The 27,563-nt window shown below is 44.8% G+C and overlaps 1 protein-coding gene across 2 annotated transcripts in view; it reads right to left on the reverse strand.

Annotated features, from left to right (window-relative positions):
* The window catches only part of Dpysl5 (dihydropyrimidinase like 5), an 84,157-nt gene that overhangs the window by 35,444 nt on the left and 21,150 nt on the right, over positions 1 to 27,563 (reverse strand). Inside the window, exons 1-2 of one of the 2 annotated variants that reach the window (XM_076942187.1) lie at positions 21,945 to 21,994; positions 7,058 to 7,322 (exon numbers count right to left, since the gene is read on the reverse strand). In XM_076942187.1, the coding sequence (XP_076798302.1) occupies positions 7,058 to 7,318 (261 nt within the window). In that variant the 5' untranslated portion in view covers positions 7,319 to 7,322; positions 21,945 to 21,994. Of the gene's footprint in view, positions 1 to 7,057; positions 7,323 to 21,944; positions 21,995 to 27,563 lie in introns of those variants that run through there. The other variant, XM_034514385.2, reaches the window with a different exon arrangement.

The raw sequence follows: 27,563 nt of genomic DNA on the forward strand, positions 1-27,563 counted from the left end.
TATTTGTGTGTGGTCAATTAAGAGGTCATAAACCAGAGAGGCCTGGTTTAAAGCCGTGCTTCACAACCTCCCTAAAGCTGCGACCCTTTAACACAGTGTTTGATGTTTGTGGTGACCCCCAACCATAAAGTTATGTCATAGCTACTTCATAACTAATTTTGCTACTGTTATGAATCATAATATAAATATCTGATACCCAGGGTATTAGATGTGTGATCCCCGTGAAAGGTTTGTTTAATCCACAGGTTGAGAACCACTGGTTTAAGGCGTTCCTAAAAGTGTTGGGGGAGGGGCGGGAAAGACTTATTTCTTCCAGGTGTAGTGGACCTTTAATTTCAGCACTTGGGAGACAGAAGCAGGTGAAACTCTTTTTTTTTTTTTTTTTTTTTTTTTTGGTTTTTCGAGACAGGGTTTCTCTGTGTAGCCCTGGCTGTCCTGGAACTAACTCTGTAGACCAGGCTGGCCTCGAACTCAGAAATCCGCCTGCCTCTGCCTCCCAAGTGCTGGGATTAAAGGCGTGCGCCACCACCGCCCGGCTTCCGGTGAAACTCTTGAGTCTGAGGCTAACCTGGTCTACACACTGAGTTCCAGGACAGCCAGAGCTGTCTGTTCTGGTTAGCTTTGGGACTGGGCAGGTATGTGTGGCATTCCTTCCTCCCCTCTCAGTCCCTATGTCAGTGGTAAATGGAAACACACCATTCCAGAGGTCTCTTGAAGCCCTGATAAGGGAATATCTCACAGGGGATAAGGAAATATGTGAATTTAGGAACATCAGTTAATAAACAAGACCACGTGGGTCTGGATCCCCACCGGCAGGAAGTGTTACTGTAGTACTTAAAAGACTAGAGAAACATTATTTTAGCTAGAATTAGACAGAAATTGGAGTTAAAGCAAAAGAAGAAAAGCAATAAGCAGCCATTTAAAAAGGTTTAATTCCAAGAGAGCAAATTTCAGAGGCAGAAACAGCCTGCCCAATGGGTAAATGGGCTCCCTGGAAAGGATGCTGGCAAGGCTGACCGGCTAGGGGGGTTCATTTAGGCATTAGAGCCTGGCATATCTCAGGGCCCTGCCAGATAGGATCCTCTGGAGTGGGAGATGGAAAGGGAGGGCAAGGACCCTCCCCACTGAAGGCAGAATATAACAGGCCATTTTAGTCTATGCCACCTAACAGCTCCTAAGCCTGACCCATAACTCTCAAGCACTTTCCCACAGGCTGAGTGTGAAAACCTCTTGATGGTGACTTTTCCATGGGAGGTGACCTCCGTGACCTGACAGCACAGGAAAGAAGTCCTCCAAGAAGAGGGCCAGTCTCACCAGTACTGTTTGATGACTACTCTAACCAGCTGCCTACTTCCCTATAATGACTTCTGCAGAGGACATACAGAGAGGTAGAATACGGTGCCAGGGGTGCTCAGAAAGTATAGGGGTGGCAGGCTTAGGTTAGGGCTTGTAAGCCTCCCTCTGGGGGCCTGGAATGTGAGTGGAAAAGCAGATGCAGGTAAGATTGGCAGGCAGACATGCTAACAAATGGAATTCAGCTGTCAGCCTTGGCACTTGCAGCAAGGCCAGTCAGATGGGCATCAGAGCACAGCCAAGGCATAACGCCATTCCAGATAGCCAAGAAAGTTCCCAGGCGGTCTTCCTGCCAGGACGCAGAATCACCAGGATACCTTGAACAAAAATACAGATGAGGGACGGGGCAGACCTGATTTAATTGGTCTGGGCTAGGGCCTGATACTAGCATCTGTAGCATCTGTTAAAAATTCCCCAAGTGGTTATAATGAAAGTTGCTTCCAAGGACTAAACTTTCACCCTAGGCTCTGGTTCTCATACTTTTTTTTTTTTTTTTTTTTTTTTTTGGAGGAGGCATGAGAAGTACACGGGAAGCTTTTGACAGTGGTACACATCTGCCCATCTATTAGCTTGTTAGTGAAGAGGCTGGTACCTATAGTTTTAAAAAGCTGATTTTGGCCACGAATTGTGGCACATATCCTTAATTCCAGCATGTGGGAGGTGGAGGCTGGGGGGAGGGAGGGGCGCAGGGGCGGAGGCAGGGGTGGGGGCGGAGGCGTGTGGGGTGGATCTCTGTGAGTTTGAGGCCAGTTTAGTCTACAAAAACAGCCAGGGCTGCTACACAGAGGAAATCCTGCTCAAAACAAACCAAAACCAAAACCAAAACCAAACAAACAAAATAACAAAAACAAAACAAAAAAAAAACCCCAAAAAAACAAAAACAAAAAAACCAGCTAACCAACTAACTTGGGGAGATGGCTCAGTGGTTAAGAGAATTAGTTGCTCTTTCAGAGGACCCAGGTTCAATTTTCAGTACACAAATGGCAGCTTACAACCACTTTTAATTCCAGTTCCAGAGAACTCACAGACACACATGTAGGCAACACACACACACACACACACACAAACACACACACACTTTTTAATTTAAAAAAAAAAAAAAAAAAGAATGATACTGATTATTTCACCTGGCCATGAAACCACTGAGCAGCAGCGGTCAAACACATGTGACTGTTCTTGGTGGCACAATTTGAGTTACTCACAAGAGGACAGTCCTAACCTTTAACCCACACAACTGGGTTGCTGGATGTTTCTTTCCCCACATTTGCCTCCCCACAGTGGGAAACGGCCTTCAGAAATGGGATCTGTTACTGCCAGTAGTTGGTACTAGACCGGAAGCCTGTAGGTTGGAGGGGTCGAGGTGGGGAGGGTGGTGCCTGGGGCAGGCAGGATAATAGTGGATCAAGTGATGGGGCTGTGGGTGGGGGAGCAAGGCAGAGCCTGCCGCCGGCTTGCTACAGTGCTGGAGAGAATTCCCTTCAGACCCGGCACAATGGAGACCCAGATGTCCCTGGCAAAGCCAGACTTCCAGCTATTTTTTTCCTCCGGACCTGATGGCTGGTCTCCAAACATCAAGCATGAAAACTTTGAGGAGGGCATGCATTGGGGGTGCAGGGTTTAAGGGCCATGTGGGTCTGCCTGTCAAGCAGGAAGAGATGCAGCTTTATCCCTCCTTTTTTGTTGGTGAATCACTCGGGAGCTTTTCCTCCGGACTGAGATTCTATTATAAACCCCGGATCCTCACAGTCAATAGGCCTTTTCTGATTTGAGCTAAGCAGATTCCTGGCCTTCATCCCAAGTGTACATACAGCCTCTGCATGAAGGCCAAAGTTGCATAAAAACCCACAGGCCTGATCAGCCAGTACCAACAGGAGAGCATTTCTCCTACCAGGGACTAGTGGAGATCAGAATGGTTGCTGTAGGAGGCGGGATTGGAGGGCAGATGTGGAACATAAGTGAAGGCGAGACCGCAGGGAGGTAGTCCCTTCTTGGGAGACTTGAGGCAGAACTTCTGAGAAGGTCAGAGAATTTGTTACCTGAGTGATAGACAATAGGCAGGCTTGGGCACAGAGGCTTGCTTAGGAGATGGATATAGAACATTCATTTAGGGGCTAGTAAGATGGGTCAGCAGATAAAGTATCTGCCATGCAATCCTGGCAACGTAAGTTTGATCCCTGGAACCCATGTAAAGGTGGAAGGAGAGAACCAATCACACCGAGTTGTCCTCTCACCTCTACATGCACAACACACACACACACACACACACACACACACACACTTAGATATCAGTGTAACCAGAAACTAAGATGGCTTGGGGGAGGGGCGCCTAAAATTTAAATTCTGAACAATGCATTATACAGAGTGAGGGTGTCTGCAGAGGCCCAAATCTGCAGAACTGAGACCTTTAATCCAACAGGGGTCTTTGGATGTTCTTTGGTATTTTCTGTCCTAATGGCTGAGCAGCCTGGAAAAGATCAAGGGTTCCTTTCCACCTTGCACAGAGAGCCTGTGCACAGAACTCTCCATCCCCTGTAAAGAGCTGAAGGCTCTCAGGGGGAAAACCTGTCACTCCAGTTAATGAGGCTCCTGCCATAGACAGTGTGGAAAAGAGGACAGAGAAGGCCGGCCTGACTTCTTCGAGGCTGGTAGAAAGCACAGCGACAGGGTAGCAGCCGTCTCAGGACTAAAGGTCTCCTGAAAGCAGAGGCAGCAACCAGCAAGCTATAATTTTGCTTTGAGGCCTAAGCATACTACAGAATGTGTCCCAAGGTTGACTGGAGTGGTTATCAGCCATGTCAAAGTTAATCACTGAGCCTCCTATACTACCTGTTAGGGTGTACGTTGTCTTAATCAGTCTGGAAGCTATTGGGCAGTATCTACAAATACCGAACATGTCTGTGAACCATACCATGACCTGACAGTTACATCCCCAGGGATATGCACAGCACTGTGTACATACTTGCTTGCCAATAGGCAGTCACAGAAACATCCACAGTAACAGTATTTGTAGTGACCTCCCACTGAAAGGGCCAGATGCTCACTGACAGTAGGGTGGATAAGTTCTATATGAAATGCCACAAAGCCAGGACAGTCAACTAGTCAATAACTTGGAAAGAGTTTTGAGTGAAAGAATTATTGGATTTCATTTATATAAAAAACCTTAGGTAAATCCTCAAAACCAATCTACCACATATATACTAAAAACCATTGACTCAACTGATTTGGTTTTATTTATTTATTTATTTATTCATTCATTCATTCATTCATTCATTTTGAGATAGGTCTGTCTATATGGCCCCTGGCTGACCCAATTCTATGCAGCCTAGTCTGGCCTCAAACTTGCAACAATCTTCACATGTCAGTTTCTCAAGTGTCAGGACTTGCAGGCTTGTCCCCCACCCCTCAGCTCTTATATACTTTACATAGTGAATGATATGATTTATGAATAATACTCTGTTGCCATATTTTTAAAAAATCTGTAGTATCTGAAGTCAAGATTGTGGTTACCCCTGGTGGAGACTGGGTGGGGTCTTGGTTCATTGAAAAAGAGCTGGTGACCAGAGCATAATTAGGTGTGGCAACTCTGGGTGCTTGGGCACAGCCCTGTGTGTACTTTGTACCTTAATAGAGTTGACAGTGAAAATAGCCACCAACAGCTGGATGGTAGTGGCTCATGTCTTTAATCCTAGCAATTAGGAAGCAGAGATAGATGGATCTCTGAGTTCCAGGAAAGCCAGGACTAAACGGAGAAACCCTGCCTCAAAAAACGAGAGAGAGAGAGAGAGAGAGAGAGAGAGAGAGAGAGAGAGAGAGAGAGAGAGAGAGCAGGGCAGCCAGGTCTTGGTGCTCAGGGTGGTGGCTAGACATACTTATTGACTTTAAGAAGAATCCCAAGTGCCACCACAGCATCCTGCAAAAGGACCCCAAGTTTATGAGGATGGGGTCCCTTATCTCGTTAGTGAAACATCATCTGTGGGATGTAGGGACATTCTTAGAGCAGAAGGCAGGGTGTTTGTTCCCTTCTAGACTCCAGGATGTCTGCTCCTTTCTCTTTCCCGGGCTGAGAGTCCTCAGAGCCAGGAAACCTCTGCTCAGTGGCTCTTGTGATCGGTCACAGCGAGGTCCTCCTATCTATCCTGCAGCCCTGTGTTTGCAAGTGGGTATGCCTTCACCCCAGGGAGAGCTCTAGGGCCATCTGCCTTGCATAGACAGGCCTATATGGCTGTCTCTCCAGAGCCCAGCCTCTCACATCTCTAAAGCCTCAAGGTGGCCTTGGAGGACATGTCAGTTCCTGCTTAGCATCAGGAACACTTGAGCCCAGGAAAATGAATCTCACAGGGAGACTCCTGAGCTTGGGGAATTTAAGGTATAGGACCATAGGGGGATTTGGGGCTGCAGGCCTGAGTAGGACACAGAACTGCAGGAATAGGGCTAGAAACTGGTGTATCCCTTTCACTCAGGAAGCATCAGAGATGAGTCCTCCCAAATCAGATTCTCCAAGGACTGCAGCCATGGCAGGGGAGCTCTGGATTTTAAAACAGCCACACAGTGAATCTAAAACCTGCTAGGTAGAGAGGTCCACATGGATAAGCAATGTTCACGTATTCATTGGGTAAATATTTGCAGGCAGATTCTCTAGCTCCAGTCAGTACCAGCTCTGGGGGGGGGGGGAGCAGTAGCCCAGCCTTGCTGTCCATGGAGAAGCTGGCATGTGGCAGACAGTTCATTACAAAGGTGAGCAATGGTGGCAGTGGCAGCAGTGGCCAGGGTTTCATCCAACTGGGGCTCTTTTTGCAAAATGTAGTTTTCTTTCAACTTATCTGTCTCACAAGTCTGGGTTTCTGCATTTTGTTTGGGAGCAGACAGTGGTTCACATCCACCTCTGTAGATGAACTGTGTCTGTGGTAATCCATGCCGAAAAGAGAACTCAGTGACACTTTCCAAACTGACTCAAGGAATAATGAACCAGGCTTGGAGGCTCATACCCAACACTTCGGAGGCTGAGGCAGGAGGATTGCCTTGAGTTAGAGGACAGCTTAAGCTATGTCTATGCACATAAGACCCTATCTCAAAAAAAAAAAAATTAAAATTAAATTTAAAATAAAAAACAAGGCATAACAGCACACACCTTTAATCCAAGCACTCAGAAGGCAGAGGCAGGTGGTCCACTGTGAGTCTGGGGCAGCCTGGTTTAAGGAGTGAGTTCAAAACTAGCCAGAGCTACATTGTAATACCCTTTCTCAAAAAACAAATAAACAAACTAGGGAGAATTATAGAAGATAGCTACTTTTCATTTCCATTTTCTGCCATTTGAAACATCAAGAGGTGACTTAACAATCTGTCGCAGACATTGGAGGCTTAATTTAGTTTACCACGCATAAACAAGTCTACCAAATTAGCATACACAGCAATAAACACCAGCTGACTCTCATCTTCCCCCTAGGTCTCTGTTACGGACATAAAAATGCAAAAGTAGTCAGCCCCTGCTGGTACATACATGGGTGGTTCAATCAGCAAAACAGACGTGTGCACTTCATCCTTTAAATGACCTAGGACGTTTAGATGCAACCCCAGTCTAGCTGCTACATCGATCCCTAGAATCGACAATTGTCCAGGGAAGCGCTGGTTCACATGGGTCTCATCTGGAGCAGTCCCAGAAGCATAAAGCAACAAAGAGAAAGCCACTTTGGGTACAAAGCATTACCTTGGTCCCATGGTAGAAGTCGTCCACACACGTGGCGTTCATGAAGGTCTGGTGGAAGTGGGTGCTGGTGTCAATCCCTCCAGGGATCACCAGTTTCCCGGTGGCGTCAATCACCTTCGCCCCACCAGGGATCATGAGCTCCCGGCCCACTTGCTGGATGATGCCATTCTCAATGTAGACGTCCGCCTCGTGGGTACAGTCATCGTTCACCACCTTGCCTCCCTTGATGAGAATCCGCACGCTGGCTGAATTGGCAAGCATGTTCCTATGGAAGGTAAGTGGGAATCTGGTTAAGGTCACGTCACTCAGTGACATTTCACAGTCACTAACGCCCACCCCTTCCTGTCAGGGTTCAGTTCCTCAGCCAGGGGGAATAGGGAATCCTGAAAAACACTGGCCCTGTGGGAAGCTTTAATCACGAGCCTTTCCCTGACCTCACAGAGGGTGTTACTTGGAATCTGGGCAGAGGAACTGGGATTCACAGAAACATCACTTAGATGTGTGCAAGTACATATGCATAACTTATATGTGTCCCGCATGTGTGCCAGGTGTCCAAGAAGATCAGAAGAGGGTTGTAGGATCTCATGAAACTCAAGTTAAGGATAATTGTGAACCACCATATGGGTGCTGGAATCAAAGCCTGGTCCTCTGGAAGAGCATCCAGTGCTGTCACCACTAAGCTGTCTCTCCTGCCCTGTTTACCAAATTTCCTGACAAATTCTTGTTTCACTTGGACCTGGACCTTTCTAATTAGTTTAGGCTGTCTGGTCAGCAGGGCCCAGGATTCTCCTGCCTCTGCCCTCCACCTCTGAGATTTTCCCATGGGTCAGAGACTGAACTCAGGTCTTCAGGCTTCTCCAGCAAACTCTGTCTTCCCAGCCCCCGCCAAGACATCACATCGCTCTTTCCCTTTCTAAAGTGCTATGTGAATTTGTATAGCTCTCTGTAGTCCTGGCTGGCTGTGAGCTTTTGTCCCTTCCAATCTATGTCCCAAGTACTGGGATTACTAGTGTATAATTTATGCTTGCTGTAAGAGTAAAACATTTTCATACCTAATATCTAACTTTATTTCCAAAATTTCACTGGGAGCCACATTTTTACAGGTGAGAAAGCTGAAATTGCTAAGATGTTTGTGACTACCAAATAGCCAGGTTAGCCAAACCAGCTTATGTGACCAGTATCTCTCTAATACTCCATGGTGTAGAAGGATCCTGGAGCATGTCTTAAAGAGCCTCAGTCTCCAAAACCCACAGCCATGTATGTTGTGATGTTCCTGGTATAGAGTCAGTGGCCCTCATGCCCCTAGGTGGGTCTCAAAAGACTACCCATGAAGCCTTAGGAGCTGGCTACAGAGTAAGTCTGTTGAACTGCTGGGAAAACCTCTATAACCTACAGCCAAGCACCAAGAGATTTAAGACTTGAAACTAACTTACTTTCTTTCTTTCTTTCCTTCCTTCCTTCCTTCCTTTCCTTCCTTCCTTCTTTCTTTCTTTCTTTTTTTTTTTTTTGAAATAGGGTTTTACTATGTAGCCTTAGATGACCTGGAACTCACTCTGTAGACCAGAACACAGAGATTCATCTACCTCTGCCTCCCAAATGCTGTGATAAAGGCATGTGCTACTATGCCCAGCTTTAAGTTCATTTTCATACATGGTAAATGTCATCCTTCAGGACTGGAATCTACTGTCCTCTCTATGAAGATGCTGCCTCTGACTCTCCTTGTTTCCTCTACAGACTCAAGTGCTTCCATGGCATTGGATTCTATGCCCACAGAGGGTCTGAGGCTTCGTAGCAGAGGCTCATCAGTCACCTTGGATGTCACCTCTCCCCTTCCCCAATGTTTGGTAGGGGCTATGTGTATTTTCTTGGTTGCTGTTGCTGTGATAAACACCTTGACAAAAGACATTTGAGGGAGGAAAGGGTCTATTTCAGCTTACAGATTACAGTCCACCATGAAGGAAAGCTAAGGCAGGAGCTCAAGGCAGGAACCGGGAGGCGGGAACGGAAGCAGAGGCCATGGAAGGGTACCACTTCCTGGCTTGTTCTGTTTCCTTTCTCAGCTCAGGGCCACTTGCCCAGAGGCAGTGTAAGACCCCAAAAGGGGACTCTCACCCAAGTCCGGACCTGTACGAACCCAAGGACACACGAGAAACCTTCTTGATGCAATTGCAGAGGAGGTTTAATGACGAGGGCCCTCGGGCCGGAATATATCTCACGCAGGAGATAGGGATTCCGACGCTCTAGCCCAGGAAACTTGGGATATTTATGGGTAGGGGTTGGGGAGAGCGGGAAAGTTTGGCGCGGTTACATATGATTGGATATCTCAAACATCCGTTCCCAAGCCTGGTTTCCATCTAGCCCCCATCCCAATTATCCTAATTTACATCTGTATCTTGCTCCTGGGAGAATTCCTTTCAAGTGACTTCCGTTTACTCAGGTATTTTATTGCCTCTATCTTGGGTCTTTTGTGCCTTTGAAATGTTTATTTAAGCCCTTGGAATGCACCCCAGCGGCAGCTAACACTTGAGTGTAAATTGAAACTCTGAACCTAAGAAACCTATGTAAATTGAAACTCTGAACCTAAGAAACCTAATTTTGAGACCTAAAATTTCATTTTTACAATTTATTCTTTCAGCAGCACTACCCAAGATGAACTGGGCCTTCCTACATAATTCGCAATTAAGAAACTGTCTCACAGACACGCCCATTCGCCAATCAATTTCTCAGTGGAGGTTCCCTCTTTCCAGGTAAGTCAAGTAGACAACTGAAACCCACTACGATGATGCAGGAACCTGGAGAGTAAACGGTGAAGGACCTCGGCTACTAACAGCACTCTGACCAGCAACGTGGCTTAAAGCGCGATCAGGAGACCCATTGCAGAAGTTCTGGGACATCTGTCAATCTTGAAAACAAGATCATGCATCTAACACAGCAAACTACTAGAGTGAAGGAGACACATTTTCTCGCCTCTTCCCCAGTCCGTTTTGTCTGCCACCAAGCAAGTCACAAGCAGAAGTTACATGGGTGTTTGTTTCTGGACAGGGACTAAAGTGCATATTTTACAGATCAAAGCAGACTTGGCCTCCAGGTTTTCCCAGCATCCCTCAGTCCCTAAGTGGCACAACCTGTCCCCAACGCTGAATTTTCCAGCCCAGGGCCTGGGCTACCCTTTCCCCAAACCTCCTCCCTATATCATTCAGATACTTTGTTCTATCTCTCTCCTCCTTCCCTCTCTCTGCACACGCTCTTTTTCTCCTTTCTCTTCTCCATTTCTCTATCCCATGGTGACTTCCCTGGCTCAGGACCTTGAGGCCAGTGAACTTGCCAGAAAACAGCTTCCCAATGAACCTGCCTTTAATATAATCTAATCTGGCTTGAATTGGCTCACTTTACCAGCAGGAAAAATAACCTGCCACTGTGCAAGAAACAGCTCTTGCAATAAGAGCCATCAGCATGTGGCTTGCTCTCCTTCATGGTTGTTAGAGCAGGGGTCTCATGGTTGTGTCATGTGTACAAACAACTTCAAGAGAGGATCCAGTGCCCCCTAAGCCTGGTCACCAGGTGCCCCTGAACCACTGGGAGGAAACTAGCATTCAGGAGCTGTTGCCCTGGGGAGTGCCTAAACAGGTGGCTGGGAGTGACTGCCTTTATTCTCCAAACATCTGCTTCCTGAAAGGTATTATTCTGACCCCTGGGGAGAAGAGGCCTTTCTCCCCAGTGTTGAGAGGCATTGGCAAACAGGCCATGGGGGGAAGCTGAAATAGAGGGACTGGGAAAGATGGGGGACAAGTCAAGTGTCTAAGGCCAGACACATATCACAGGAGCTCGTGTCCCACACACCAGAAACTGGAGTCTTGACTTTGTAAGTAATAATCTGAACATGGGTTTGGTTCTCAGGTAATGGGCTAAACTATTCTGGCCAAATTCTTCCTTTCAAAGCCTTCTCTTCTCTCTCATTACAAAGCCAGGTCCATGTGTCAGGTGAGGAAGAGACAGGTCCAGTTTTTTTTGACAAGATGGTGGTGGTGGTGGCAGGGCAGAGGGGAAGAGGTGCAAATAAATAAACCTTGCCTTTCCCAGTGGCTTTAAGGCTCACAAATACTGCGACCCTGCCGCATATCCATATTCATTTTTAAAGGACAATACTGGTTTGCCTCCGGTGCTCACAGCTCTTATATGCAGGGCAGGAAACCTGGAAGGATGCGGTAGGAATAACTTACAGGTGACCCAGAGCTCTGCTCTGAGCTCTGCCACCGAAAACAAAAGGCATCTTGTCAGGACATTAATAATTAATATCGTGAGCCCAGCCCTGAACCCAGCCCTTACCATGCGACCCTGCGAAGAGCGAATACAGCAGTGTCAGCCTCAGTTGAACAGGAAGAAGCAGAAGTTTAAAAGTACAGGGATTGGGGCAGGGATAGACTTCAGAGTCAGGATGGGTAAGCTGAAGGGAAGTTAGTAGTGGGAACTCAGCCCAGGTGACTGCTGCATTCTTCATAGTTCCAGAATTTTCAAAGTGTTATTCAATAAACTTGTATTGCTTTTACAATAGGAACCAATAGGAACATTCATATGTTTGCTTGGGTTTTGTTGTTTGGGCTTTCACTTTCATTGTTTCTGAGACAGGATCTTTCTGTGTAGCTTTGACTGAATTGGAACTTCCTATGTAGACCAGGCTGGCCTTGAACACTGAGATCCATTTGCCACTGTCTCCAGAGCGCTGAGATTAAAGACTTTTTTTTTCTTTTTTGCTACAAAGAAGCCAGGAAGAAAGTAAGCTGGTCCAGGCCAGCTGGCAGGACCCAGCCCATGTCATCCTTTCTCAGAAGAGGAGCCATGGCTGTTCACAGGGCTCCAGCACTCTCTCCCCTCCCCTCAGACTCTGAGTTGTCACCGTCTCAAAAACATATTTTTCCCCTACTTCCCAGTGGACATCCCTGAAGGCAAAGGTGGCCGTGATAGCTCCTCTGAAGACTAGCAAGCAGGCAACCCTACACTTTCCCTGGTCTGGAGACCCACTCCTACAGCACTGAGCCAGTCTTGGATAGTCAGGCTGGACTGTACACTCAGAACACTGGAGAGGAAATTCCTTCACTCCTTACTTATCCACAGGGGGAGGGCGCTGTTGTTGATACTACACACAATGTCATTATCTGCACACAGACCACAGGAAGGCCTTGCCAGGTCCCAGAGCCTAAGGCATTGAGGTCCCTGACGTGACCCTGCTGGTGTCAACAACACACATTTACTCAGGGCTTCTTCCATGCCCTATGTGTCCCGACCCTCAACTGTATACGCCAAATTCAGCCTTAACCCCCAGGAGCAGATGGCAGTATCTGGAGACGTCTTTAAAATTAAATGAGGCTAAGAATAGGGTAGAAACCTGACCTGGTGAGATTGGTGTTCTTGTAAAAAGAGGGACCAGATGCTCTTTTCCTCTTTTTCTTTCTGAAAATGTTAAAAACTAAAAATAGAGTGCCATACAAGACCACAGTGAGAAGGTAGCCATCTACCAGCTAGGGCAGGCCCTCTCCAAACAATGGACTCCCGGCTTCAGAGCTAGAGGCGAGTTAAGTTTCTGGTTTACTATACCCAGTCTGGGGCATTTTGTTATAGCATCCCTCGTATACAAATAGGAATACACACACTCTTAGCCTTAAGCTATGCTGCCAATATGGAAGCGGGATGATCTAGCCTCTAGATCTGCAGCTGCCCAGTGGAGCCACATCAATATAAACAGCCTAGCCTCTGGGCAGGGTTAGACCTGGTGCCCTGAACACTGTCCAGACTTATGCTTCTGGCTGTAGGAGGCACAGTGAACTGTTGTCACCAGAACCATCTATGGGGCTCAGCCTTCGGGGATGACCAAGGCTTTGGAACACCCTCAATCTGCCGCCCTGTCTTGTTGGGATAAAATTAAGGTGAGGTTATTGAACACACTCACTGTTCATGCATTTAGAGACTTTCCTTTAAAGCAACTTTGTAATCGCTTGTAACTTGGTTCCTTTTAGCTGGACTGTCCCTACTTCGTGAGGGAGATACAACAAACCACTTCACAGAGGAAGTGAAGGAAAAGAGATAAAACACTGACAGATACTGGTTTAAACTGGGTACCTTTCCCAGTCTCCCAGATGGGAGCTGACATGGGTGAGACCAGCTATTTAGTGATGGCAGGGAGAGCCTTGTGACATCAGTGTCCTCCCACAGGTCTCTACGTTTCTAAGTCTGTGTCACCAGGATGCCAAACCCTTCTATTCCCCCTGCTATTGGCTGTTGGCATTCATTATGCCTCTCACCTCCCCCCTAACCTCATAACACCTGTTCCTACAAGTCACCCTGCTCCTCTCTGCTAAACTAAACAAAAGAAGTGCGTTCCTGGCATCTATCCACAGCCTTGCCAGCCTTCTGCATGTGGAAGGGTTTGGGACAGAACGGAGTTTGCGAAAGGAAGAAAATTGTAATATCTGCTCTTCAGCACTATCTGTGCTCCCGGTTAGTGTGTCCCTCCGCTCTGGTGGAGCCCACTGATCTAGGCAGCATTCTGGTCAGAACAAAAGCCTTGTACAGAATTTAGCATTGATTTTATCGGATCACCCAGTTTACTTCCCAATCACTTGCAACTGCATAGACAAGAGCTCATATCTGGCTCACGGGTTTATTACATACTGTAAAGTGCATACAGTGTGTCTTCCTCCCAAGCCTACTACTATCTCCCCAGGACTACGGGTGATACTTAGATATGGAGCCTCTGGGAATTCATTAGGCTACAAGGTGAACCCTTACGAGATTAGTATCTTTATTAGAAGAAACAGGAGAGTCCCTCTCCTCCACATGAAGATAAACAATGACATTAGTCTCCTAAAGCCAGAAATAGAGCCCCCATCAAATATGGAATCAGTGGGTACCTTGACCTTAGCACTCCCAGGCTTCAGAACTGTCAAATCACCAAATCTATGCTTTTATCCTTCTGACAGTCTAAACAGACTAGCATCACACGAGACAGAAATGAGCCTTATAATTAAATCACTATTAAGGGACAAACTGGGCCTTGTAAGAAATGTCACCTCCTTTAGAGACTTCTGGCCCATGCATTCATTTAACAACAAAAATTTTAATCAGACAGCTATTTGTCTGTTCAGGCAAAAGAATTCAGAACACATGTCTGTCTCAGGCAGAAATGATAAAAATGTCACATAATTAAAACCATTATCAAGAATAAAGCACAGCACTCAGGAACTGCACTGATCATCGGCTGTGCCGTGACTTTCCCTCCAGTCTCTAAACTTTCATTTACAAAGAAGGACTCTCTTCAGGAGGGACAGAGTAGTGTCCTATCTCCCCCCCCACACACACACACACACATTGAGGCCTCTTAAAGAATTCTAAAATTCATTCAGGAGCAGTGAGGCCTTCAACAGCAAGATGGTGCATATCTTGATGTGCCAACATTTATCTACACAGCTTGCATCCCCAGATTTCCTGATTCTGTGGCTGGAGTATGTATTTCCTCAGCCAGACCAGGTGTTCTAAGGGGACATGCCATGCTGGGATCAGGGCGTCCTGGGAGGGAGGCGACACCTTGATCAGGAAGGGAGGTCTTTCAGGGAAAGCCTCTTCAGGTTCAAAATAGCAACAATTACGGCTACCCAGCAACAGTGTTGCTGAATATCAGAAGCCCCACTGTGGCCGGTCGTTCCTAAAGCAGAACTGGCACTGGGAGCATCTTGCAGAACACAGTAAAGGTTAAGGCAGCATCGGCTAAATGCACACACCCTGGACTCCTCGAAGGCGGTTGTATTCTGCCAAGGATATGCCAACCCCAAGCCTGCATTTTGGAATTGTCTACTTCTGTCATCACCTTCTCCAGCTCCCTGTGCCTGTGGAGAGGTGCCAGACAAGGGGAGCCTGCACAGTCTGTCCCACACAGCTGCCGCAAGCCCCACCTCTGCCCCACCACCACCCCTATCAGCTCAGCTGGAGGCTGCACAGGCACATGAGTGCAATGGGCTCCTTCCAGCACAAGAGCCTCACTGTGAACTTGACATTGGCTGTTTAAGACATTTAAGACATTCCTATTTTTAACAGGCACTTGGCTCACAATCCTCTTTTATGAGATTCCCCACAAAAGTGCATGGTGACTTCTTTTCCTCCCTTAGGAACCCTGCCCACTCTGCAGGGTGTCTCTTAATTTTCCTTGATTTCTCAATTTTCCTCAATTTTCCCATTTTTTTCTGTGATTATTAATAAAGCCATCTTCTGCTTTGCAAGGATACACACACACACACACACACACACACACACACACACACACACAGAGAGAGAGAGAGAGAGAGAGAGAGAGAGAGAGAGAGAGAGAGAGAGAGAGAGAGAATGGATTTGTGGATTGTCATATAACTTGCCCCTGGAACATCAAAACAATAGGCAAGAAGTTCCCATGCCATTTAAACCAACCCGACTACAATCTGGGTGGCACTTCAAGCACTTCAAGGGGTGGGTGAGCCTGGTGCGAAGCTGACACTCCAGGCGAGCTGGGGTGGTGCTAAGTAGTCACCATTTGTCACAGATCAAAAGGCAACACTCAGCAGTTGTTTCAGACTAAAATGAGCAGAAACCCTGCAAATATTTTCCTTCTGATGAGCACAAAAGAAAGTAACAGTGAGCCGGCATTTAGCAGCTTTCTCAAGGCGAGAGCCCTTCTCAGCGGGGTGGGGGTGGGGGTTGGAGGTGGGGATGTGAGGATATGGGGGTGCAGAGCAGGGGTAGAGCTTGCCTAGCATCTGAGGCTCTTGATTTGGTCCTGACACTGAAAATGACAAAAGAAGTGCTGGGAGGGTTGACAGCACCTGGAGCCTGTCAGGAACAGGATCTTCTTTTGAGTTAAATACATAGTAACAAATCAGACCTTCAACAGATCATGAAAACCAGAGAGGAAGTTGGCAGCAAGCAGAAAAGGCTGAGTTTAAGTTGATGAAATAAATTAAAAATGTTAAGTTATTGTATACATATGGACTCTTTGCTTGTTTGTCTGTGTATCATGTGACTGGTGCCTATGAACACTAGAACAAAGCACTAGATCCCCTGGGACTGAAGGCACAGACCGTTGTGACCTGCCACATGGGTGCTGGGAGTTGAACCTCTGGAAGAGCAGCCAGTGTTCCTAACAACTGAGCCATCTCTCCAGTCCTAATTTTTTTTTAAGTAAATTGATTTCTAAATTTAAAAAGCAAAAAAAAAAAAAAAAAAGTACTTAACTAATATAAAATGGTAAATTTTAATTATTAAATTTTATTTAATTATAATTAATTTTATAATTAATTCTTAACTATTTCAACCAACTATTGAATGAATTTAAAATGGTATTTATGGGGTTGGAGGTATAGCTCATTGGTAGAACATCCATCTAGTGTATGGGAGGCCCTGGGTTCTATCTCTAGTGCTAAACTAAGATCATGGAGAATAATACTTATGACATACAAGTGAGGCATACAGGCAATGTCAGGAGGTCTGTGGGCTCAACACGGTCACCAAACAAATCCTGGCATCTCCTCTTCAGGGGTAAGCACTCCTTTAGTGTCATGACCAATGGCAACCAGGTGATCAGTAAAGGGAAAAAAGTCCCACTCCTATGACCTGTTTTCCCTGATGTTCCACAAACAAACCTCACCTATCCTGGGTCTGAATTCTTTGCCAACCTTGGTTCTCTCTCTCTCTCTTTTTTTAAATAAGCAGGAGTCTACAAACCCACTGTATACCAATGAGAGCTCATTTTATTATCCAGGTGTTAGCACGAAGAAAGATCAGATAGGCAGAAGAGGGTAACCTGGACACATCAATTAGAAAGAAATTGTGACAAGTTTTATAGCCAACGTGTGACACTTGGGTTCTTTACAAACACAAACTTACTTACAGTCCAGACTAACTAATAAAGAACCCTCTTGATGTCCCCTGGGCCCTCTTTCATTAACCTGGAGACCAGGCAACATCAGGCCTAGAGATGGTGTGTTATCATTTAGAGCAAGGCTGGCACAAGGCTTGAAACTGGGCACTGCAAAGCAAATATATCTGCAGCACTGCCTTCCAGTGCTACAAACAAGCTGGGAGAGGCCCAAGTTGGACTGGAACTAGAGCCAGTCCCCTAAGGGTCTCTTCGGGAAGAGACCCGGCACATAGGATGTCTACACCAGATATTTTGTTTCTGAAAAAGTTTAAAAACTAACTCAGGGCAAGGGAGCTGCTACAAACCTCACCCAAGAGCAGCTGCCTCCTTTCCCCCCAGGCCAGGGAAGAGATGAAGTAACAAGTCACTCAGGAAGGCCAGTGTGAATCCAAGGGCACCGAGTCCTTAACAGGCTAAAATCAAGTAAGAGGTTTTAATCCCCCAGGATTGGCCTGGCTCTGCGAGGCCAGCCCTAATGAGCTAGCAGCATCAGTGTGCTGAAGACAGGGGCTACATTCCCAAGGATTAGCTGTAAGCTGGTGGGAAGAGGTGGGATCACAGAGCACTTGTTCAGCAAGGTTGGCTGTAAGGCATGGGAGAGAAACTGGCAGCTGTCAGAAGCCAGAGTTCAAGACGCTCTCTCTCTCTGTCTCTCTCTCTGACTGTCTCTGTCTCTCTTTCTGTCTCTCTGTCTCTGTCTGTCTCTGTCTCTCTCTCTTCTGTCTCTCTCTGTCTCTGTCTCTGTCTCTCTCTCTCTCTCTCTGTGTGTGTGTGTGTGTGTTGGGTGTGGGGTAGGATAGATTGGGACATTTCAACTTCACTGTGTGTCGATGCCCATGGGTACCTTGTACATCCTGGATACTGCCCTGCACATGTAAGCAGACACTGGCTCTTTCTAAGTATTCTCAAGAAGTGTAACTATGTTGAAACTGCACATTCACAAACCTGGTCCCCCAGGCGCCAAAGAAGGGCTGATAGAGGTGTGTAAACATGGGGGACAAGGACAGTAGGGCCCTGCCTAAGACTTTAACTGGGGAACATGTAACACCAGGGACCAGCAGTCACTAGCAACCCCACGATCCCCTCCCCATTCTCTGGCACATTCTTTAGCTCTACTGAGCTCTCCGAGCCCCCAGACAGCTGTCTCCAGACCCCAGAAAGAATTTCAGCAGCACCCTCTGAAGGAAGCAGCTGCAGCTCAAAGACCCCCAGAATGGCTGCTTCCCAGAACGTCAGTCACAGCGTGGAGGGACAGATGTCTCAAGCCAGGAGGGAACAGGCAAAGACTCTTCTCAAGTTGAGACCTAGGTTCTAAATGACAGCAGGAAGTCATAAGCAGGAACAAGAACAACAAAACAACAACAAACAGGTTTGGAGAGATGGCTAAGCATTGGCTGCTCTTCCAGAGGACCCAGGTTCAATCCCCAGCACCCACAGGGCAGCTCACAACTGTCTGTAACTCCACTGGAACTTCAGTCCCAGGGGATCTGCCACCCTCACACAGACATACATGCAGGCAATCCACTAATGGATATGGATATATATATATATACACACACACACACACATATATACATATATGTATATACACATATATGTACATATACATGTATATATACACATATATGTATATGTATGTATATATACATATATATGTATATATATAAACATACATATGTATACACATACACACACACATATTTTTTTTTATAAAAATCTAGATTTAGACTGAAACAGAATATGAAAAGGAATTGCATTTTTTTCTCATTTAGACTAAAAATTAGCATGAATGAACTATAGACAATGTAATACTCACAAACAATAATAAAGGGACAAGCTAGACATGAACACATGAATACAATATGAATTCATTAATATAATCATCGAACCAGGCAAAAGTGAACTAGAGAGGTTAGGCCTACTATGGCGAAATGCGAAGAAGAACAGAGGCACAATGACCAGTGAAGTCAGGACAGTAGTTGTCTCGGAGAGGGGACTGTGATGTCCCCCCGAGGGTGTGCGAGGAGGAAACGGAGAGGGTTTCAGCATGAGTTAGAGCCAAGAGCATCAGATTGTATTTCACCCCTCTGAGCGCGGGGCTGTGGCTGTCAAGTGACATCAACACTATCAGTACACCGTGACTCTTGAGCTCCTTTGCATGTCAGCTTCAATTACTCTTACAAGAGCCTTCTGAGGTAACTGGTATGACTCTTGTGAAAGATAGAAAAATCATAAGTTGATCCCCTGAACCCTACTTTTAAAGCAAAGACATAAAAACCTGTAAGTCAAACACTGTGTTGCCTCAGTCCCAGGAAATTAGCTGACCATTTGAACAGATGGCCCTAACTAAACAAATCTTAAGATTCATGGTGTCAGGATGCTATGGGCCCGAGATTAGCTTGGCCGGGCTTTGAACTAACAGCCCTGAGACAGTTGGTGCCAGGATGCTAAAAGTTTGAGATAAGCCTGACCCCCTTGAACTGGAGCTCATGATATATAGTGTGAAACTACTTCGAAATAGCCAATTATAAAGTGACACACCATGCATCTTAGGAATTTGAGATCAAATGTATCCATGACCTAGTGACCTGTTCTCCCTCCTTCCCCCTTCCCTAACTCCACTCTCAGCCTTCCCTCTTCCCTAACTCCACCCCCACCTGGTTTGTAGATGCCCCCTTAAAAGCTGTAAACTTCTTTTGTTCTGCTGCTGAATTCCGCTGCCCCTGCGCGGGCTTGAAGGAAAGACAGCCCTGGCTAGCCAGTAAACCTCTTGCAATTTGCATCAAGTTGTGTTTCTCGTGAGTGATTTGGGGTGCGTCTGCAGTTCTCCACGGATTGGTGAGGTCCTTTTCATTTGGGTTTTACATTTTGGTTCCCTGACCGGGAAACAGCAGCCACCCCCACACTCCCAGAAACAACCTTGGAGGTAAGGGGATCCCCAGTGTGAGTGAGTGAGTGCATGAGCCGGCCGGCGAGTCCATTGTCTGTTTGAGGTGTGTTTAAAATAATCTGTATTCGGTCCGAAATAATCTGTACTCGGTTTGGAGTATTCTGTAAAGCACCGGCAAGTCAGTTGTCGGGTCTGATTCTGTATCTGTACCTGTATTCTGTATTTGGGAAAGCGCTTTTTGGTTTTGCAGCTGCTTCACTGGTCGTAATGACTGGGAAGCTGTAGTCGGCAGACGTGCTTGGATGGCTACAAGCTGCCAACCCTGGAGACGTCCGGGGGGGTTAAGGAGGGCCAGAGGTGTCTGGTGAAAGCCTCCTATCTGAGGAAAGAGGATTGCGGTCTCCTTCTGAGAGGGGAGTCTTGCAACCCCCTTCCATCTGAGTCGGTTGTGTGGTTGGGGAGCACTCGGTGTAGCCAGTGTGTTTCAGGTTGTTTGGTTTCTGCTTGCTGTTTTTGTGTTTTGTCCTTGTTGTGCACGTGATGAGGAGACTCTTGACTGCTGGAAGAAGTTAGAGAGACTTGAGGGGCTGCAGGGCTTTACTCTGCAATATTTGGTGAAAGGAACAGAAAGTGAGTGAGAGAGAGAGAGAGAGAGAGAGAGAGAGAGAGAGAGAGAGAGAGAGCTAAAACAGTGTGCTCTCAGGCGTGTTAACAAAAGAAAAGGCTATTTCAGAGCCCTTCTGGGAGCAGGAGCAAATTAGGAGGTTTCTCTCTGGCTCCTACTGAAGAGAATTCTTAGTTATGCTTTCTCTATCTACTGTGTGTCCTTGGCGCGCCAAATCTGTCCACGTGTCTGTCTTTGTTTCGTCGGAATGAATAAATGTTCTATGTTTCATGTTTTAAAACAAAAAGGTTAAAACTTCTGGCTTGATTTAACTTAAAACTCTCTTAAAGGATAATCTTAATTTACACAATAGAAGCTGATAAATAAATTACCTTGCTCTGGGGCTGGAAATAAGGCACACCAGAAAGAACCCTGGCAGGTATGATTATTTGCATAAGCTGCTCTTGGAGGGGGCCAACAAGTTTTTTACTTCTATGGTAAAAAATTGATGGCTGTTTTCCTAGGAAAATTTTTTGTGACCGTGTTTATTAGCTTATTCGGCTCAACAAATGACAAGGTGCTTTCTTTTGAAATTACAGCTAGAAAAAGTAAGAAAGATTTGTTTGGATGAAATATATAAAATGTACATCTACTTCACTTTTGTTTCTGACTGGTTTTAAAGTACTAAATGTTCTATGTGTCTTGGTTATATGTTATTAACCTATAAGTTAGTTATTAGATATGATTAAAAATTACAACTTTTGGTAACAAAAAGCTAGATTAAAATTGGTAACTCAGGGTTAAAGTCATTCAGAGATCAGATATATAAAGATAAGATTTAAAAACAATGTCTCTTTAGTGAGATATTAAAAGCTGCACTATCATACATTCAGATATAAAAACTGGCAGCCGAACTATGTAAGATAAAAGTAATGTACTTGCTGTTAATTAAAAAAAAAAATAGATTGTTTACATTGTTAAAAATTGGTTTTGTTTCCCAAAGTTATGGTTATACTCTAATATTGCAAAAGAAACTTAAAAATATAAATTGCCAGTATTCCATTGAATTTTTGACTCACCCATGTTTATGGTTGAGAAGAGGATCGAACAGGTGGAGATGATTGCAAAAGTAATAAGAAATAAAAACAGCTGTGGCACAGTACAGGCCTGCTGCCAACTTTATTTGATACAGTGACGGAGGCAAATTTAGCCTCACCAAGATTGAAAAGGAGATATTATTAGAAAGTTTTGCCTCAAGAAATGGTTAATAGCTCTCTGAAAGGAGTTTCAATGCAAGTCTTTGTTCTCATAAAACGAGCTTTAAAATTTTGGGGAGTGCTTGTTGCTCCAGAAAACATTCAAAAGCAATATCTTTTCAATACTTGAGACACCAGTTATATTCCTAAACGAATTGTGGCACAGAAAATTCAAAAAAAAGAAAAGATAGTTTACTTACTTTAAATGATTTCAGAAGCTTCTAGGAGATGCTAATTAGATAACAGCTCACCTTAGGCTCACCAGAGGAGGACTTAAGCCTCTGTTTGATGTTCTCAAGGGAGATGCAAATCTTAATTCCCCTTGACAATTAACTGATGAAGGAGAAATAGCTTTGCAGAAAGTAGAGGAAGCTGTTAGTTATCAATAGATACATTATACAGACTGGTCAATTGTTGGCTGTTTCACAACAGTTCTTTGGGAAAAGGGACCATTAATATAGATTCATATTTCTTTATCTCCAAAGAAAGTTTTAACACCCTGTTTTAAAGCTGTTGCTGTGTTAATACAGACTTGTAGGTCAGGGTTACAAAAGTATTTTGAGAAGAACTTAATGAACTGTTCCTTATTCCAAAGAGCAATTAAATTGGTTATTAAAGAATACTGATATTTGGCCTATCATATGACCAACTTTCTAGACAAATTTTGTAATCATTATCCAAAAGACAAGTTGTTACAATTTTTCTATACATGCTTTTATATTTCTTATAAATTTACACATGCAGCCTATAGTGTATATACTCTATTTACAAACGGCTCATCTAATGGGAAGACAGTATATGTAATTGGATCCTCTTCAGTTTCCCCCTGCTTCAGCACAAATAATTAAGTTACGTGCTGTAGCCACTGTTTGAAATGCTGAGGAATGAAGCTTTCAATTCCTATACTCGTAGCCAGTAATATAGCTCATGGTTTATAATTGCTTGAAATTGTTCCGTATTTAGATATTGCTAATTCTCAAATTTTACAAATACAGTTTAATTTAAGAAACATGTACTTTTCCTTAATTTTATAAGACATTTGAAAGCTCATGCTGGATTGCCTGGATCCCAGGAAAATGTCACAACAGATTTATATACTAGGCAGATTATAGACATTCTTCCTTCTTCTTGTTAGTTCTTCTTGAGACAGTGGAGGGGGAAGAGCCTTGGCAGGGGTTAGGACCTTGTTTTAGGAGATATTTAAAGTTGCTAAATAAAAAAAGTTTACTTGTCTAAGTTACTATACCACTGTGGCTGGCCTGCTTTCTCTGATCCTCTGAAGCCAGAAAGTGCAATTTCTTCAATTTAACACATCCTGAAAACAGCCAAGGATTAAATAAACAGCCTTTGTTCTATCTCATCAGGAACTGCTGGGTTCTAACTATGCCTGCTAGTCTCAGGTTGCAGAAAGAAAAGACATTTAGAAGAAGTTGTTGTAGAGTTTATTACTAAGTGTGAAAAGTTTCCTAGGAAAGCTGTTTAGGGAGAGAAGTGGAAAGATCCTAAGTGGAGAAAAGGAAAACATATACCGTAAGTGGAGATAGGTGAAAAATTCTATCCTATCTCTCCATTGTATCTGCCTGTCATCTCTTTGTCCTCAGTGCTTGTATATCTTTCAGAATACATAATCACACGTGACAGGGTTCATCACAGGCTCACACCTTGGGTCAAATCATGGGATGAGGTGGAAGTTTGCAACAGAGAATGTTTACATGCACGTCCATTGGGAGTGATTGTCTGGCTGGACATCCATTGCCTAATAACAGTCCAGTTACAGAAGAGCTTAATCATCATTGATATAATTTTAGAAATTCTTATAGGATCATCATTAGAACTAAGAAGCCATCTATTTGTCTATATAGCATCACCACAAGATATTATATCTTCATGGATCTGCAGAGATCTGCTCCAAAGGTGCTGTTGCTTGGTTATTGTTACACATGTTTAATTATAATGGCTTGAGACAGTAACTTGATATTTCTAGAGAGTATATAAGTCAAATTACAAAAACTTGTTCTCAGTGACCTCAATTTTTTTTTTTCATAATGGTGTTAATACTTGAGAACCTATGCCTAATCAATTATGACAAGTGGATGTTACTCATTTCTGATTTTAGAAAATTAACATGTACATGTGACTTGACACCTTTTCAGGCTTTCTAGTTACAACTGCTTTAACAGGAAAAACAACTAAAAATGTAATTAGTTATTGCCTACATTATCTTTCTATGCTTGGTGTTCCATATCAGATTAAGATAGATGGAAACTGGCTATTATAGTCAGACATTTGAGATGTTTTGTTGACAATCTAATATTACCCATATTACTGGAATTCCTTATAATCCTCAAATACAAGGTATTGTGAAACAGATACTATGGAACTTTAAAATAATACCTTCATAACTATCTGAGAGTGGGAGGAGCGGCTACTAGTGCTTTTGCCCTGGTTCTTACAAGGAACACTGAAACATCAACTTTTGAAAAACCAAAAGAGGAGTAGTTATACACCCTGAAGGGGTTCCCTAGGGATATTCTTTATCATGCCTTGTGTGTTCTCAATTTTCCAAATCTGGTTGCACATGGCAAATCTGCTGCTGAATGCCTTTGGCACCCCGAGACCAATAAAAACTATGTAACAGTTATGTGGAAGGACCTTCTTACCTTTAAATGGAATGACTCAGACCCAGTTCTCATATGGGACTGAGGATTGATATGTCTGTTTGATACCAAAGAAGCACAACTATAGATGGCTGCCAGAAAAATTAGTGAAACAAATAGATACTTCCACAAAGCCAGACCTAACTATAGATAAGATAAATAACAATTGACATCCAGGGAAGAGAGATCTCCCTGAGAATTCCCTTCTTTTTCCTTTCCAGATAAAATAAGGCCACCCGTGATATCTGCTGTTGGAAGTTCTAATTCTGATGCCAGCTTCAGGACTTCTACCACTCAGAACTTCGAGGGGCCATTGACAAGGACATCGAGCAGCTAGAGATTGACATCACTAATCTGAAAAAATGCTTTGTTTTGCTGTCTGAAGTGGTTCCCCCCCCCCCCCCCACACACACACAGAGGGCTAGATCTGGCCTTCCTTCAGCAAGGGACTATGTTCTGTCCTCAAGGAGGATTGCTGTTTTTATACTGACCATACTGGGGTAGTTAGAGATAATATAGCTAAGATCAGAGAGAGATCAAAATGACAAAAGAAATAGTGAGAATGAGTGGGAGGGTGGCTTAAAAAACTGGTTCTCCGCCTCTCCTTGGCTTACCAGCCTTCTCCCTTCCATCCTGGGCTCTGTAGTCGTCTCCTTCTCCTTTTGACTTTCAGCCCTTGGGCCTGTAACAGACTCACTGGCCTTGTAAAACAACAAATTGACTCCTTGGCATCTAAACCTCTACAAGTATATTATTATAGACTTGATCTGGCTGATAGAGACTTGGCTGAGACTTGCGTTGACCTATCTCCTTTAAGAACTGCATAGAACTCAGATCTATGCACGCTGGTTCACATGACATAAACACAGCGTGGGTACCTGCAAGGGGTGTGTGACGAAGTACTGCAGGGGGAGGACCCAAATTGTCCACATCTGAGTCCCCCGTGAAGCAAACCTGATTGCATAGAGGTTGGTGTTAATTTCTTGTGTCTCAAAGCTGCTGACTAGGACCCTCAATATCCTATGAAGCCCATGAGACATTTAACCCTCTCCTCCCCCAAAAGACACTATTTCTAATGATAATGGGAGGATCAGGTCAATCTTCCCCCCTCTGGTTAATGCCCGCTCATGTATCAATGAGATTTACAAATGTCTGCTTTCTCAGACCAGTCTCCTTAAAATTGTTTAAAAAAGAGATGCTGGGAGCCAAGACTTCCTTCTTCCTGAGAACTAATGTCAGCCTGAGTTAAAAGGACCTTATCAGCTACCCTGCCTGAGAAAAAATTAGCAACTTGAGCCTAACAAATGTTTTATTGTCCTCTTGCTCCAGAAAGTGGTTTGGGCTAAGAAAATGATGATTGCTAAGGATTTAAAAGCTGACATTGCCAATCCCCACTGGTATCCTCCCAGATGGGGCCCCTCCTTGTTCTCCTCCTATTACTCCCTCTAGGACCCTGCTTCCTAGATCAATCTGTAGCTTTTCTCAGAGAAAGGGTGAACACAGTACAAATATTGATACTCAGACAACAATATCAGTCTATACGTCACCGGGGCTTGCAGATGAATCTAGTGATGCTACGAATTAAGATTCTAAGATTAGAAACTTACATAAAAGAAAAAAAATTGGGGAATGAAAGATAGAAAAATCATAAGTTGATCCCCTGAACCCTACTTTTAAAGCAAAGACATAAAAACCTGTAAGTCAAACACTGTGTTGCCTCAGTCCCAGGAAATTAGCTGACCATTTGAACAGATGGCCCTAACTAAACAAATCTTAAGATTCATGGTGTCAGGATGCTATGGGCCCGAGATTAGCTTGGCCGGGCTTTGAACTAACAGCCCTGAGACAGTTGGTGCCAGGATGCTAAAAGTTTGAGATAAGCCTGACCCCCCTGAACTGGAGCTCATGATATATAGTGTGAAACTACTTCGAAATAGCCAATTATAAAGTGACACACCATGCATCTTAGGAATTTGAGATCAAATGTATCCATGACCTAGTGACCTGTTCTCCCTCCTTCCCCCTTCCCTAACTCCACTCTCAGCCTTCCCTCTTCCCTAACTCCACCCCCACCTGGTTTGTAGATGCCCCCTTAAAAGCTGTAAACTTCTTTTGTTCTGCTGCTGAATTCCGCTGCCCCTGCGCGGGCTTGAAGGAAAGACAGCCCTGGCTAGCCAGTAAACCTCTTGCAATTTGCATCAAGTTGTGTTTCTCGTGAGTGATTTGGGGTGCGTCTGCAGTTCTCCACGGATTGGTGAGGTCCTTTTCATTTGGGTTTTACACTTGCTATGGCTGAGGAGAGCTGAGCGAATTCCTAGGAACCAGGCTGCAGCCCCTTGATAGTTGAGCCTTACTGAATTCACTTTATCCTTCTGAGAGAAATAAAGTTGCTAACTACATGCTGGCTGAAGGATGGATATGTTGGCATGGCGGTGCTCTGCACGTTGGCCATAAGAACAGCCAACAGAAATGGACAGAGAGTCCTGTGGGCCAGTGGTCAAGGACTCAGCAGAGGACCACAGCATGCATTCTCTCAACCTCTTAAGAAGCAGGTGTGAGCTGGGGTGGCAAGAATGTTTGTCTTGGGGCTAAGAGGTGGGACAGGGATGAGGAAGCTGCTTCAAGACAGGGAGCAAAGTCTGGGAGTTCAGAGCCAACAGTAGAGACTCTGAGAGACCACAGCTCACAGGATGTCAGCAGCAGCTAGCACAGATGCCAGTATATGGTCATGGATGAAATCTTTGGCTCTTTAGCTGGTTCCATGGTTCTATGGCAGTCAGGGCCAAGGGTGCGCTGACTTAAGTGTCCCACAGAATGGAAAACGAAGCAGCAGAGCAAGAAAGGAATCAAATGTTTTTTAGGGAAAGAATGGTCAGGACATCTGGGCTGTACATACAGGGTCTGTCTCAAAAATGAAATATGTACAATTTTTTAAAATACATTTTTTTTTTAAAGCTGCATTCTACTTTCTTTCTTGAAATCCCTTAGATCAGTCACGGGACGGCAACTAACCCATGAGGGTAAGGAGGTGGCAGAGAACAGAGAGCTGGCTTCTACTGAGAGTAGACTGGCATCTCAGGAAACCTGCCTCGAGGCTGGCCTTGGATGTATGCTAATTTCACTTGACTGATAATGACCGGGCAAGGTCACATGCTTTGTGAG

This window comes from Arvicanthis niloticus, chromosome 11, assembly GCF_011762505.2.
Source record: "Arvicanthis niloticus isolate mArvNil1 chromosome 11, mArvNil1.pat.X, whole genome shotgun sequence".
NCBI lineage: Eukaryota > Metazoa > Chordata > Mammalia > Rodentia > Muridae > Arvicanthis > Arvicanthis niloticus.